This window comes from Diabrotica virgifera, chromosome 4 (assembly GCF_917563875.1).
Source record: "Diabrotica virgifera virgifera chromosome 4, PGI_DIABVI_V3a".
NCBI classification, from domain to species: Eukaryota; Metazoa; Arthropoda; class Insecta; order Coleoptera; family Chrysomelidae; genus Diabrotica; species Diabrotica virgifera.
In genome coordinates, this window is record NC_065446.1 from 153,347,853 (window position 1) to 153,363,365 (window position 15,513).

The 15,513-nt window shown below is 35.1% G+C and overlaps 1 protein-coding gene across 2 annotated transcripts in view; it reads right to left on the bottom strand.

The window, feature by feature from the left end:
- Window positions 1-15,513, bottom strand: part of LOC114333990 (uncharacterized) — a 44,505-nt gene that overhangs the window by 16,923 nt on the left and 12,069 nt on the right. The window contains exons 3-4 of one of the 2 annotated variants that reach the window (XM_028283990.2): window positions 13,706-13,976; window positions 13,288-13,506 (exon numbers count right to left, since the gene is read on the bottom strand). In XM_028283990.2, coding sequence (XP_028139791.1) covers window positions 13,316-13,506; window positions 13,706-13,976 — 462 coding nt within the window. In that variant the 3' untranslated portion in view covers window positions 13,288-13,315. The remainder of the gene's footprint in view (window positions 1-13,287; window positions 13,507-13,705; window positions 13,977-15,513) is intronic. The other variant, XM_028283989.2, reaches the window with a different exon arrangement.

The window sequence follows — 15,513 nt, forward strand, 5'->3', positions numbered from 1 at the left end:
ATTTGGAGATTTAAGACCAATATTGCAGTCGGTCATTAGCATGAATCTATAATCTAATCTAGCAAGTAATAGCTCTATATATCCTCAATAAGATTCTTTCTTCAGCGTTTTATTGGTGCTGGGCTAGAGTCTTAAATGTCCGGTTGCACCATCAGACCTTATCCTTAAGACGTACTTTAAGCTCAGCTGACTAAACATATGCGTTACACCATTGAGTCCTAAAACAAATTTTAGCTTGCCACAATAGATTGCCACGTGAATTGCATCTTAAATTTCGTCTCAGTTAAAACGTGCTTAGATAAGAATCAAATATTATGGATCTACAAGCTTCTTCTCCTTAAAGTGCCCTCTCCTCAATAGAGGTTGGCTACTACAATTGCAAATTGTTCTCTGTCTTCAGCTGTTCTTATTAGCTCTTCAAAATTTAGCCCTGTCCATTGTCGGATGATTCTGAGCCACGATAGTCTTTTCCATCCTAGTCCTCTCCTTCCCTCGATCATTCCTTTCACCATAAGTTGAGCATATTGGTACTTATCATTTCTCAGTATGTGGACTAGATATGATGTTTTTCTAACTTTCACTGTGTTGAAAAGTTCTCTTGCCTTGCCTATTCTATGCAACACTTCTTCGTTTGAGTTATGCAGTGTCCACGAAATTTTGAGAAATCTATAAACTGAGCTGGGCTAAGCTGGAGCTTAAGATTTGTTGATGCAACCAGGTATAAAATGTTTATTCCATTTGAACAGTTACTTTCGATATTTTCAGTGTGATGTTTCCATGTAAGTTGTGTGTCAAAAGACTCAAAAGTAACTCCAAACAATTTGTGTTGGTCAACAAGTTTCAGTAGAACTCCATTCAGATAAATAACAGGAGAATGGGAAGAATCTACTAAAATGTTATAACTCTAGATTTCAAGGGTAAACATTTTATACAAATTTCAGTCGACCACTTATAAATCATATTTAATACCTTCTGAAGTAAAGAACATGCAGTTTTTGTTATTATTCCTTTACAAAATGTGGTAAGTTCATCGGCATATTCACATGTTTTACTTGGAGTGGAACAAAGAAACCCATATCGTTAATACTGAGAAAAAAACAAGGTAGTGCTCAGATCGTTTTGACGAATGAGTGATGCAGATATTTTTATATTTATAGCTATTTTAAAGGATCAGCTTTTTAAAAAATTACATATAAATGAAAAAAAGTTTCCGAAAAGGGTTAACTCTTGAGGTTTTTTTAATGGTGGGAGCTTTAGATACAATATCAGAGCGCTCTGTATATTCAAGGCTACAGCGACAACATCGATCTTATATTTGTTATGTTATAAATAGCCACTATTTTAAAACGACGACAAACTTAAAAGTAGTTAACAGGATATCTATACAGATTGATGTATTGATATATACGTGAAAGATTATTGATTAATTATTGACAATTTATTTTGCTACAATAATTATTACATTTTATTCATATTTGCTTCTTCTTCTTATGGCAATACTTATTATTAGCTTTGCAAACTGATACACGAAAAATTTGAGTTCTGATATCATTCCACTGACCTTTTGCCGTGTACTTTCATTAATTTTTATTCTGATTTGAAGAAATTCATATCTTTCTCCTATCAGCACATACGTGACCTAAGTATTGTATTTTTAGTATCCTATGGTTAGTAACTTTTTGTATCCATGGAATTCTCAGCACCCGTGTTTATATCACACATCTCAAAGGTATCTGTTATTTTTTTTATTTTATAATATGTATGTTTTCCTCACTCTTATTATTTTTATACCACATATTGAAACTTAATTTTCTTATGTTTAATCTAAGAATTTGTTATGATACTACGAATTTGTTATGATTGATATGATTTAACTAGATATATGAACAAGATTTTTAATTTGCCTGTATTTTAAAACTAGTTTTTATAGGTAATTAATTTCGGGGAAGTAAATATCGTGGAATAAAAATGTTGTTCTGAAGCTATTTTCTTGTGGCATTTTTATAATGAACTATTTTAAATGGGAAATAAGCCACAATTTTTCCAAAAAAATGAATTCATTAACTTTTCGACGCCCAAGTCGGGTGTCGTTTTCAAAATACAAAATAATAAAAAAATAAGTATTATTTTGTATTTTATATTATAAGTGGAATACAAACTTATTGAATCATTTTAATTCAAACCATATCTTTTCTCTCCTCGGAAGGTACCTATTAAAGACTAATTTATATTCAGTATCACAAAGTACGATAAAGTGATATTTTTATATCACTTTGCCACATTTTAGAGGGATATTTTATTTGTTAGTGTTCACATTGATGTAAAAATTCTGAAATGTAGGAAATATCTTTAAGGTGTTTAGTAACTTCTGATTTCTCTTTGACTTTCTTACGTCATTCAGTCTCATTTGGGGAAGAAATTTTAATATAATATATATTTATAGTTATTCAAACTTAGTAGTCAAAGAGGACATAGGTACTTGTTTCTTTCTGTTGATGATTCCACATTAAAACAAATTTTATTCGCGATTAATATCAAGTTGTTATGAAATAGAACAACTCAAAAATTAAAAATGACCTGTACTATTATTGAAATTTATAAAGGTATAAAGGTTGGGTCTTTGTTTTTAATCTATACCGAGACTTAAAAACTACTGTTTAATTAATAAAATCAGCACGTTCAGAGAATTGTTTTTTATTACTTAATTTAAATTTAGGATTAAAATCATGTTTCATTCTAAATTTCAAACGAAACCGAACGTCTACGTCGATGATAGAATATTACGTGATCAATATCCATTACCATCATTAGGATGGCCTTGAAAGATATAAAAAAAACTATAAAATTGGCAAAGCCATATTTAAACAGCGATTTAAATAAAAAGTTAAGTATGTATAAATGAAATGATTATTTCATAAATGTAACGAGAGGAGGTTTTGGGGGTTATAATCCTCCCCCCATTGGGATGTACTTTGAGCTCTTTACGCTTAACTTCATTACTATTCCATACCCCCAGAGACCATCCACTAGTTCTAACCCCACAGCCTACTAGTTCTAGACCACGGCGTTGGATTATTTACAACGAGAGGAGTTCAAATGGCAAAAATTAACTAAAGATATATTAAAATTAAGAACTTTTAATATGCCTTTATATTATGTAATGGCATTAGACACAAATATATTTGCTACAAAATGGTATAGATACCTTTGCATCATAGTTGGTATTTTGCTTTTACTATAGAGTTAACCAATAGAACATTTTAGTTCATGTTATTTTTATTCACATAACCTAAAATATACAAATCGGTCTCTATTTTCAGGAGCTTGATGGATAATATTGATGAACTTGATTACTGGGTTTTTTTGATTGCCGAAAACTATAGTGAAATACGAAGAGAGTATAAGCTGACATCGTATGAAAAGAAGCCCCATGACCCCCATTCCAGAATTCTGAAACTCTGTACTAGCTTATGTATAGGTCTAGTGCATGAATATAACATGCATGAATATATTCCAACCCAAATAACACAAATCAGCTCCGACTCAACCATATAAGCTTACCCCATGGGTCTATCCACATGCCAAACAGACTTTAGTGAATTTCAGCTCCAAAGAATTGGCCCATTGGCTTATTGTATATCTTCTTTTTCTTTATGGTACCCATTTCAGCTTACACAGGTCTAGTGGATGGGTTCTATATATATTTGGAGTCAATTCGTTGTCTCCAAAAAGTGTTATATCCGCTTGCTATCCAATGCCTAGCAATCATGCAAGATATGGTTGACTTTTTCTGGTTCTCTGCTATACAGTTTGCAGCTCAAGTTTCTATGAAATAGTACCAATATATTCAGGTGTCGCTTAACTGACGCGTATCAATTAAGGACGTCTGTTATTATCTGGGCTCATTCTTGTATGGTTTTCGCAGTACTGAAGCCCTATTATCACACGTCCGTACAATATACATTTTTGCTTGATCGAGTTTATGTTCCCAATGTGAGTTGTGTTTGCTTCGGATCCAGGCTCTTTCCCAGGTGCGGATGATACTTTTTGGCACTCCCACGACAGGCTCTGCAACGAAGTATTTTGTATATAATGCTCTTCTGGTAAATGCATCAGTTTTTGTATTGAAATGTATTTCCCGACGACCTGGAATATTCTAGGCAAACTAGTTCTCTGACAATGGTTTTACACATAGCCAGCGGATACTGTCAAAATGAAGCAGCTGAAGAAATCTATAAAAATGTGGTGAATATTGAAAATAATAATTTTAAATACCTGAGAATGAAATTCAGGCTATTCGAAATAAATGTACCCCGAACAGTCAAAGCAGTGATGAAAAATATACAAAAAGAACTAGTAGAAAAAATGTGCATCTTTTATGTGTCGATATTATTGTATTCTCTACTTCATCTACTTGAAATATCCAAACTCATGGCTTGTTAGATGAAGAATCCAATTAGAAGAATTAGGCTACGACGTCGTGTATAAGAAAGGTACTTGCGGCAAAACTTGATACTGTGCCTCCATGAAATTAAAATGTTTTATTTCATCTTCATCATGCTCACAACCGATTACGCGAAATGGTTTGGGAAATTGACAAATTTATGAAAACTGTAGATTGATGCTTATGTTGAAACCTAGCAATTTAAAACAGAATAAGAATTGTTGAACGGTTTCAGCGTAATTGTTTTTTTTAACTAGGTGATGACAAGGTTTCAGGTCAGAACTTTTTAGCTAATCCGGCCGTACCCAATGTTTCTCACGAGGTATGCTGTCCGACATATACAAAAATCAGGGATACTTTATACATGCACGTTTCTATCCAAGGAGGCAAGGAGGAAGCAAATTATTTTAACGTTGGCACAAATCATTCATTGGTACATGTGGTATTGCAACATATTTGTCACTCAAACGAACTGAATGGTTAATACTAATACTAATAACACTTATAGGGAAAGAAGACAAAATATCAACAAAATGCCACGAAAGTTTAATAATCCCCATCCACAAAAAATGGAAACCAATTGCTCTAATTATAGAGGCATCCCTCTACTTACTACGGTGTATAAAATAATATGTAGAAAATCCTATTAAGTAGGCTTACACCTTTTGTAGACAATTTCATATAGGAATACCAAGCCGAATTAAGAAAAAATAGATCGACCATATTACCAGATTTTTATTCTTACCATATGAAGCGGGTTGTGCGGTCAACCAAGACACACCCAGGGTTGTAGTGCTAAGAGACTTATGAACCAGTGCTTTTATATTCGAAATATTCTTAACTTCCCCATCACAAAAAGATAAAGGTTTGTTATATTCCGGTTGGTTTATGGCGGAATTTAATTAAAACGACAAAGAAATAATTTGTACAATGAACGGTAATCTGTTTATTTATTTTGTGTGAACAAGCGGTGTGTTGTTGACCTATATCCACAATCGAAGGGTGTGTGTTGTGCAGACGCTGGTAGTAGACTGACTGGGTCGAACGAAACCCCACTGTTATGTCAACTGATTTGCGGTTTCTTAGATAAACCAGAGAAAGCCATAAATTGAGAAACTATATGGATTTCAAGAATTTTGACATCTGGGGACATCGTAATCAATTAAGAAATGTTTCTTTGAAAGAAACATTAATCTTATACAATCTGTTTAACATTTCGTTTAACATCTGCTCTGTATTTACATGTGAATTTATATGACAAATATTAGGTATTTCGTTTTGCGAAAAGTTATTAAAAATAAAAATTAAAATTAGCAGAAAATAGTAAATACAGCGTAATGCTATATACCCCCCTTCGAGTGACGAAGACGATAAATAACACATAATATATACATATTATAATGACAATTGAAAATAGAAAAAAATAAAGAACGCAAAGTTTATACGAGGAGAACGAAAAATCACTTAATACACTGTGAACCGACACTTTCTTGGTAGCTTCCGGTAAATCTTGCTCTTCTCCCCGGTCTGTTATTTGTTTTGCTGGATACTGTCATTTTTTTGTTTCGTGATGGGTAGAGTCGTGAAACTCGTAAGCTGGTTTCAATCTGTTTATGGAATTTGTTGATTCTTTTCCATTTACCCGGAAGACAAAAGTCTTGTCACCTCGCTCAACAACTGGAAAAGGACCGTGATATGGGTTTTATAAGCTGCTTTTGATTGTATCACGGCAGATGAAAACGTGACAGGTGGTTTTCATGTCTTTGAAAATGAAGGTACTTTTGGATCCATGATGCGATGGTTGCGTAGGACGGAGGTTTTCGAAATGGTTTCGAAGCGTTTTTAAATAAATATGAGCATTGTCGTCGGTGTTTCTTTGTGATGAAAACAATAGTTCACCTGGCAAACACAATGGTTCTCCGTACACGAGTTGTGCTGCTCGTACACCTGAGGTACCTAAATCTTCTCTCCACGCTGCTCGTATGCCCAGTAATACTGAAGGTAGGCTTTCGGTCCATCGGATGTTTTCATGACATCGAATTCCTGCTTTTAACTGTCAACGAAACCTTTCTACCATACCATTTGCTTGAGGATGATAGGCGGTTTTCCTTAAATGGGTAGTTCCGGTTAATTTGCATATTGATTTGAAGAGATGCGATTCGAATTATCGGCCTTGATCTGTTGTGATGCGCTTGGGAGTTCCAAAACCAGCTATCCAACCAGAATAAAATGTTCTGGCTACTGTGTCTGCTTCTTGATTAGGCATCGGGAAAGCTTCTGGCCAACGTGTGAAACGGTCAACGAATGTTAGACAGTATCTGTTTCCTTCTGAGACCGGCATCACTATTATGTCTATGTGGACGTTTTCGAATCGGCTGGAAGGTGGTAGAAAATTTAAACTTCCAGTAGGTGAAACAATGTGGCGCGATATTTTCGATTTTTGGCACTGTAGACACGCTCGAGTCCATTTCCTCACATCTGATTTAATGGATGGCCAAACATATCGCTGTGTGATCATCTTCACAGAACTGTTGATTCCGGGATGTGCTAGGTTATGCATGGTGCGAAAAATTGCCATTCGAAGTGGTTTTGGTACAAATGGTCTGGCTGTAGATGTTGATATGTCATAGTACAAACTCACGTTTTGTTTGGAAAAGCGTATTTTATTCATTTGAAGTGATGTTTTCTCACTTAAAAAAGTTTGCAGTTCTGGATCATTTTCTTGTGCGAGAGCTAAGACAGTGATGTCGATATTTTTCTTGATGCTATCGACTCAAGATAGTGCGTCTGCCACAATATTTGTTAATCCAAAAATGTGCTAAATGTTAGTGCAAAACTGTCCTATATAGTCTAAATATCTAAACTGTTTAGGACCTCATTTATCTAGCTTCTGAGTAAAGGCGAAGGTGATTGGTTTCTGGTCTGTGTATATCGTTATGTCCTTGCCTTCGATCATATGTCTGAAGTGTTTTATGGCTAGATATATAGCTAATATTTCTCTGTCGTATGCACTATATTTCTTTTCGCTAGGTGAGAATTTCTTAGAAAATAAAGCTAAAGGCTTCATACCTGTATCCGTTTTTTGTTGTAGTACAGCTCCCGCAAAAAAATCGGAAGCGTCACAAGTGATGGAGATATCAACATCGTTTACAGGGTGGCTCAGTAAAGCAGCGTTAGCTAAACTGTTTTTGCAGTCGTCAAAGGCTTGGATTCGCTGTGGTGTCCATTCGATTGGTGCTTTTTCTTTGACATTACCTTTTAGGGCATCATATAGTGGTGCTTGTAGCTCAGCTGCATTGGGTATGAACCTTCGGTAGATATTTAACATACCTAGAAATCTGCGTAGGTCTTTCACTGTTTTTGGCTGAGTCAAATTTTGTACAGCTGCTACTTTTTCTTGTGGAGGTGTGAGTCCTCCGTCTGATACTGTGTATCCCAAAAAGGTAATCTCGTTTTTGCCGAATTGACACTTCGCTGGATTTATCACAACGCCAAACTGCTTGAGCCTTTTGAAAATCTCTTCCAAATGCGACATATGCTGCTCTTCGGATTCTGATGCAATGAGAATGGGATCGATTTAGGCGTAGGCGAAGTCTAGACCACGTAAAATCTCGTCTATGAAACGATGGAATGTCTGTCCTGCGTTTCGTAAACCAAAAGGCATATATAAGTATTCGTACAGCCCAAATGGTGTGGTAACGGCGGTTTTTGGTATGTCTTCGGTGGCTACTGGTATCTGGTTGTATGCTCTCACTAAATCTATTGTAGAGAAAATTGTCTTGTCTTGTGCGGAATTGGATATCGATCTGGAACTGTTTTTTGGTTTAGACGTCGATAATCTCCGCAAGGGTCTCCATTCCTCACCTTTCTTCGGGACCATGTGCAGTGGAGTAGACCAGTTACTTTTCGATGGTCTTATGATGCCTAGTCGTAGAAGATTTTCGAACTATTTTTTAGCTCATTGCAGTTTGTCAGGTGCTAATCGTCGAGGCTTCGAAAAAACGGGTGGACCTGGTGTTGTATCGATGTGGTGCTTGGTTTGATGTTGAATGTCTTTCACGATATCGGCGGGTCGCGTGATTTCCGGAAATCCTAGCAGCAGTTCGTGGTAACGCGACGCTTCCGCGATAGTCTTTACGCTGCCGTCGAAACACTCTTTAACGAGTCCCTTTGTTCGAAGGTTTGTCGTACTGTCTACTAAGCACTGGTTAGCAATGTCCACTAGGAGAGCGAAATGGGAAAGAAAATCGGCCCCGATAATGGGCTTTGAAAGGTCCGCCACTACGAATTGCCACGTAAAATCACGCCGTAGTCCGATGTTTAATGTCAAGTTCACATAGCCGTACGTCGCGATTTTAGTGTCATTGGCCGCGTACAGTTCGTGTGAAGTCTTTTCGCGTGCACCCCGTATATATTTTCACGGGAAAACGCACAGATCGGCTCCGGTGTCGATTAAAAACTGTTTTTTTGTATCATAGTCTGTTACGAAAAGGCGGCGAGACTTTGGGCTTCGATCGGATGCCGCATTTACCGACTGCCCGCGATGTTTCCCTGGTGCTTGCACGGAGGAGAGCACTTTTGAGCCTGGTCACCCAAACGGTAGTTATACCAACATAATATGTCACTATTATGTTCCCTACTGTAGCTACTGTCTCTAGGGTATGGTCTTCGTCTTGAGTTGCTGCGGTTGCGACGGTATGTGTTTGTTTGTGCTTGAGCCTGCGTCAAGCTAGCTAGCTGGATTTTCATGTCAGCTAATTCGGCTGTCAATTTATCAATAGTACTTTCAAGAGTGTTAGAAGCTTCTGAAATTTGGGCCCTAGGAGCTATAGCTTCAGATATTGTGTCAGCTAGCTCGGCAACTGCGTCCAAACTAGCTTTAGCTTGAGTAGCTAGAATAGTCTGTGTAGTCGCTGGCAGTCTACCTAACCACAGAGACCTTACAATATTGTCTCGTACCGTTGTGCCTGCTAAAGACTGTTAACGTCGTAAGAACTGCGAAGGTCTTCGATCGCCCAGTTCTTCATGCTCAAGTAGTCTTTTAATTTTTTGTTGCTGTGATGCACTAAATCTCTTAATTAATTCTGACTTTAATTTTGCATACCTCTTTGTGGCTGGTGGTGAAACGATGATGTCCCTAACTTCTAATATGTAGGATGTGTCTAAATTGGCAACTATATAGGGTGAGGCAGATAAAGGGCCTATTAGAAATATCTCGAGAACTAAAGACAACTGAATTATGAAAATTGAAATACGGGGGTTTTGAAGACTGATCTATTTAATGAAAATATTTTCATCTATTTGGTAATTCCGGTTATACCGGAAGTTGATTGTAACTTCGTTTTTTTAAATGAGACACCCTGTATATTTCTACATTTTTGGATTCTCCTCGATTTCTTCTTTCTTAACATATAAGGTTTTGTAATAATATACAGGGTAGGTTAAAAGATAATTACGTTTTCTTATTAATTTCGTAGCAATATTCCCACCCTGTAGGATTGTAGTAGTTTGACATAATAAACTCTATTTATGTTCAAATGATTTTTAATATAGTCTGCTACTGTTAACAGTTATTAGTGTAAATAAATTTTTAATTTTAGTATACAGGGTGGGTCGAAACTCGGAATGAGTATTTTCTGAGTTTTCTTAAATGGAACACCCTATATTTTAGTATTGTAATGAAATGATATTTCATGGTACTTTTTACTTCTTAAGCATTCCCTCTACCTAACTGCTTTAGTTTGTGCTTAATTGTTAATCGCACCAACAATCTTAACTTCGATGGTATTTTGATACCTCAACCACTATTGGCAATTTTAAGTAGCAGTATAGATTAATATGTATTTATTTCCAAAAAATTATTTGTGACTGAATATTTTCACGGCCAACCTAATACAATTTCACCTATTTTGTGTTGCAATTAATGTTTGGATTTAATCACCAATGACTCACAAATTAAAGAAGTTAGGTATAGAAAATGCTTAAGAAATTAAAAAGTACCATAAAATAGAATTTCATTACAATAATAAAATACAGGGTGTTCCATTTAAGAAAACTCAGAAAATACTCATTCCGAGTTTCGACCAACCCTGTATACTAAAATGAAAAGTTTAACTATACCAATAACTCTTAACAATAGTAGACTATATTAAAAATCATTTGAACATTAATAGAGTTTATTATACCAATCTACTACAATCCTACAGGGTGTTAATATTGCTACGAAATTAATAAGAAAACGTAATTATCTTTTAACCTAGCCTGTATAATACTACAAAACCTTATATTTTAAGAAAGAAGAAGTCGAGGAGAATCAAAAAATGTAAAAATATACAGGGTGTCTCATTTAAAAAAAAACGAAGTTACAATCAACTTCCGGTATAACCGGAAGTAGCAAAGAGAAGAAAATATTTTCATTAAATATTTCATACCTCAAAACCCCTGTATTCCAATTTTCAAGATTCTCTTAGCTTTAGTTCTCGAGATATCTCTAATAGGCCCTTTATCTGCCTCACCCTGTAGAGTTGAATTTGGTTGCGTCACTTGTTATATTTGCCAGTGTAAATTTGTTTTCTTCTTGCAGGAACCATATTTCAGGATCGTTGGGCAAGAAAGGTGGGATTTTAACTGAAATCCGATCAACTGAAACACTGGTATTGACACTGGTGTTAGCGTCCGTCATTTTCGATGTTCACTGTTAAAACCAGCAAAAGTATAATATTATTAACACTAACTTTTTAAATTTTCGCGGCGGTTTAAATACTTGCGGGTCAACAATATTCCGGTTGGTGTATGGCGGAATTTAATTAAAACGACAAAGTAATAATGTGTAAAACGAACGGTAATCTGTTTATTTATTTTGTGTGAACAAGCGGTGTGTTGTTGACCTATATCGACAATCGAAGGGTGTGTGTTGTGCAGACGCTGGTAGTAGACTGACTGGGTCGAACGAAACCCCACTGTTATGTCAACTGATTTGCGGTTTCTTAGATAAACCAGAGAAAGCCATAAATTGAGAAACTATATGGATTTCAAGAATTTTGACATAACGAGGCTGGGGACATTGTAATCAATTAAGAAGTGTTTCTTTGAAAGAAACATTAATCTTATACAATCTGTTTAACGTTTCGTTTAAAATTTGCTCTGTATTTACATGTGAATTTATATGACATATATTAGGTATTTCGTTTTGCTAAAAGTTATTAAAAATAAAAATAAAAGTTAGCAAAAAATAGTAATTGCAGCGTTATGCTATAGTTACATTATACAGGGTATTTACAAAGTTATAACCAATTTTTTATGAAAATCGTAACAAATTCAGCTCCCTGTATAAATAAAAATAAGCACAGGAGCAATGGTTAATTGGTGCCATATTTTTTGATGATTGTGAAATTTTCTAAGAATGGTTGATGTTGCTAATTTTCTTTATATCGAGTACAGGGTGAGTTAAAACGCAAAATGTGTTACCTTAGCTCTCTCGTCAAGTAAGTTTGGGTTACGCAGTATTTATTGATTCTAAGCTTTTTTGACTGCCCTAAATCTGGTACTGAGTGATTCAACTATTTCCTGATGAAATCTAATATATCGGAGAAGGTTTGTGTCAGCCAATACGGGAGCAATAGTGCTTCCTCTGATCCATACCTCTGATAAGGTCGCTTAAGACGAATACGCCATCAGAACTCACCACCGGAACACTTGGGGCCCAGGTTAACTAATAAGGCACTCCTCACCTGAATCTTCGATGATTTTCTGCACTAAATTGATTAGATTAATCGAGAGACTTTTAGGGTCGCTGAACAAGGATACGCCATCAGAAACTTAACCCCGGTGCACCTGGTGCCCAAAAATCCTCGAAACTCCAGAAGATAACATGCCGTAGCAGTGACCTTGGAGACCCGGTGGTCCGAAGGTCGGCTATAATGACGTATTCGTATTCAGCGACCTCAAAATCCCCCAAGTAACAAAATCTTGCAAAGTGTTGTTGAACAGTTTCAGCGTATTTTTTTTATCTAGTTGATGACAAGGTGTCAGGTCAGACTTTTTAGCTAATCCGGCCGTACCAAATGTTTCTCACGAGGTATGCTGTCCGACATATACAAAAATCAGGTATACTTTATATATGCACGTTTCTGTCCAAGGAGGCAAGAAGGAAGCAAATTATTTTAAGGTTGCCACAAATCATTCATTGGTACATGTGATATTGCAACGTATTTTTCACTCAAACGAACTGAATGGTTAACACTAATAATAATAACACTTATAGGGAAAGAAGAGAAAATATCAACAAAATGTCACGAAAGTTTAATAATCCCCATCCACACAAAAGGGAGACAAAACCAAGTGCTCTAATTCTAGAGGCATCCCTCTACTTACTACGGTGTATAAAATAATATATAGAAAATCCTATTAAGTAGGCTTACACCTTTTGTAGAAAATTTCATATAGGAATACCAAGCCGAGTTAAGAAAAAATAGATCGACCATGTTACCAGATTTTTATTCCTACCATATGAAGCGGGTTGTGAGGTCAACCAAGACACGCCCAGGGTTGTAGTACTAAGAGACTTATGACCCAGTGCTTTTATATTCGAAATATTCTTAACTTCCCCATCACAAAAAGATAAAGGTTTTTTTTATATTATACAGGGTATTTACAAAGTTATAACCAATTTTCTATGAAAATCGTAACAAATTCAGCTCCCTGTATAAATAAAAATAAGCACAGGATCAATGGTTTAATGGTGCCATATTTTTTTGTTGATTGTGAAATTTTCTAAGAATGGTTGATATTGCTAATTTTCTTTATATCGAGTACAGGGTGAGTCAAAACGCAAAATATGTTACCTTAGCTCTCTCGTCAAGTAAGTTTGGGTTAAGCAGTATTTATTGACTCTAAGCTTTCTTTGACTGCCCTAAATCTGGTACTGAGTGATTCAACTATTTCCTGATGAAATCTTATATATCGGAGAAGGTTTGTGTCAGCCAATACGGGAGCAATAGTGCTTCCTCTGATCCATGCTAGATTGTGGGATACAGAAAATTTGATACCAACACACCGAATGCCTATAAAACAGAAATCAAACTCAACAGAAATGTTTTCCAAATTGTTCCCCACTGTAATCCTATATAGTGCATATTATAATTTGATCTTTATACTAACATAGCAATAATATCAAAATACATAAACGGCAATTATAAAATCAGCAAATCTAAATTTTAAGATATATAAATTAAATAATATTATTATCTAATAAAGCCTTACCCAGTGCTACTTCTGCGTTATTTTTACATAGATATTCAACCATATTGTCATCAATATTTTTCCAAACTTCTAAACCTTGATTCATGGTATCATTGAAACAAACCGACAAATAATCAACAGTTTTATGTAGGCAATTATCTAAGACTGGCTTTAAAGAACATCTTTGTTGGACAAAGGTATATGGATCATCTTTTGGGCCATGAATAAGAAAATCTATTTGGGTATAATTGTATTCAGGTCTAAGACAAATGTCTACATTAGTTCTGGCTTCCTAAAACAAACAATATCTTAAAACGAGATATTACAAAATTTCTACCAATAACTTTTTTCCTTTGGTCAGTTTGTGTTCAAAAATATTTCGAGGATCATCTATTCAACAAGACGAATTATTACGTTGACTAAAATGGAATTCATTAATAATACTAATAACCTGTTGATCAATTGCTAAATATGATATCGTAAACCCATATTAGGAAACCTCCCAGTGTTTAAAAAAAAAACTCAGAATGATGAAACATACAATGGTATAAACAAAAACTGAGTATAAACTCACGAGTATGTATATTCTCATGTGTATCAGCATAAAAGTATAGGTTTATATACTCTATTTAATATGAATAAAAATGTACTGATGTGATCAGTTTATACTCACAGTACATAAGATTCGATGGAGTATATACTCCAACGTTTGGAGTATAAAATACATTCTCACTTTTATTCTTACCGGCCATAGTGTTACATGTATTAACGTTGCATAATTTTATTTCGCGTGTTTTAATCAAATAGATTACTATCTTTATCTACACAGTGTCTACTCTAAAACTATACATTATACACTAAGCACCAAAATTAACGCACCACCTTAAAAATGGGACATATTTAATGTCTTCTATTTCCTAAACCTGTTGTCCGATTTTAGTGATTTTTTTAATGTGTTATAGCTTTATTCTTCAAGAATATCGATGTATTAATATTGTTGTTAAACAGATAAGTGTCATTGTATACCGGGTGTAAAAATGATAGTGTGTTTTTTCCTCAAAGTTTGGAACACCCTGTGGAATATTCTGGCGTATCTAAAATATTCAAATTAAAACTCAACTGTAGCTTTATGCTTTCTTAACATTATGCTTATCGATTCATTAGCTTATGTTGGATAGTAAAAAAGTTAGGTACTTTAACAACTAGCCATGCTCTTCATCAATACAGGGTGTTTTTTAAATAAGTGCGACAAACTTTAAGAGGTAATTCTGCATAAAAAAAATATTGTCCATTTGCGTTATAAACATATGTCCGCAAATGTTTCGTTTACGAGATACGGGATGTTGAATTTTTTCTTACAAACTTACGATTTATTTATTGCTCTAAAACCGGACGAGATATGCAAGTGAAATTTGATAGGTTTTAAGAGGCAGTTATTGCGCATTTTTGGGCATAAAATTAAGAATTTTATACTCACCATTGGCGTGCATACGGGTCATATTACCCTGTCATATTACCCGTATGCACGCCAATGGTGAATATAAACTTCTTAATTGTATGCCAAAAAATGCGCAATAACTACCTCTTAAAACCAACCAAATTTCATTTGCATACCGCAACCGGTTTTAGAGCAATAAATAAATCGTCAGTTTGTAAGAAAAAATTCAACACCCGTATCTAGAAAACAAAGCATTTGCGGACATATGTTTATAAAGCAAACGGTCATTATTTTTTAATGCAGAATTACTCCTTAAAGTTTGTCGCACTTATTTAGAAACACCATGTATTGATGAAGAACGTTGCTAGTTGTTAAAGTACCTAACTTTTTT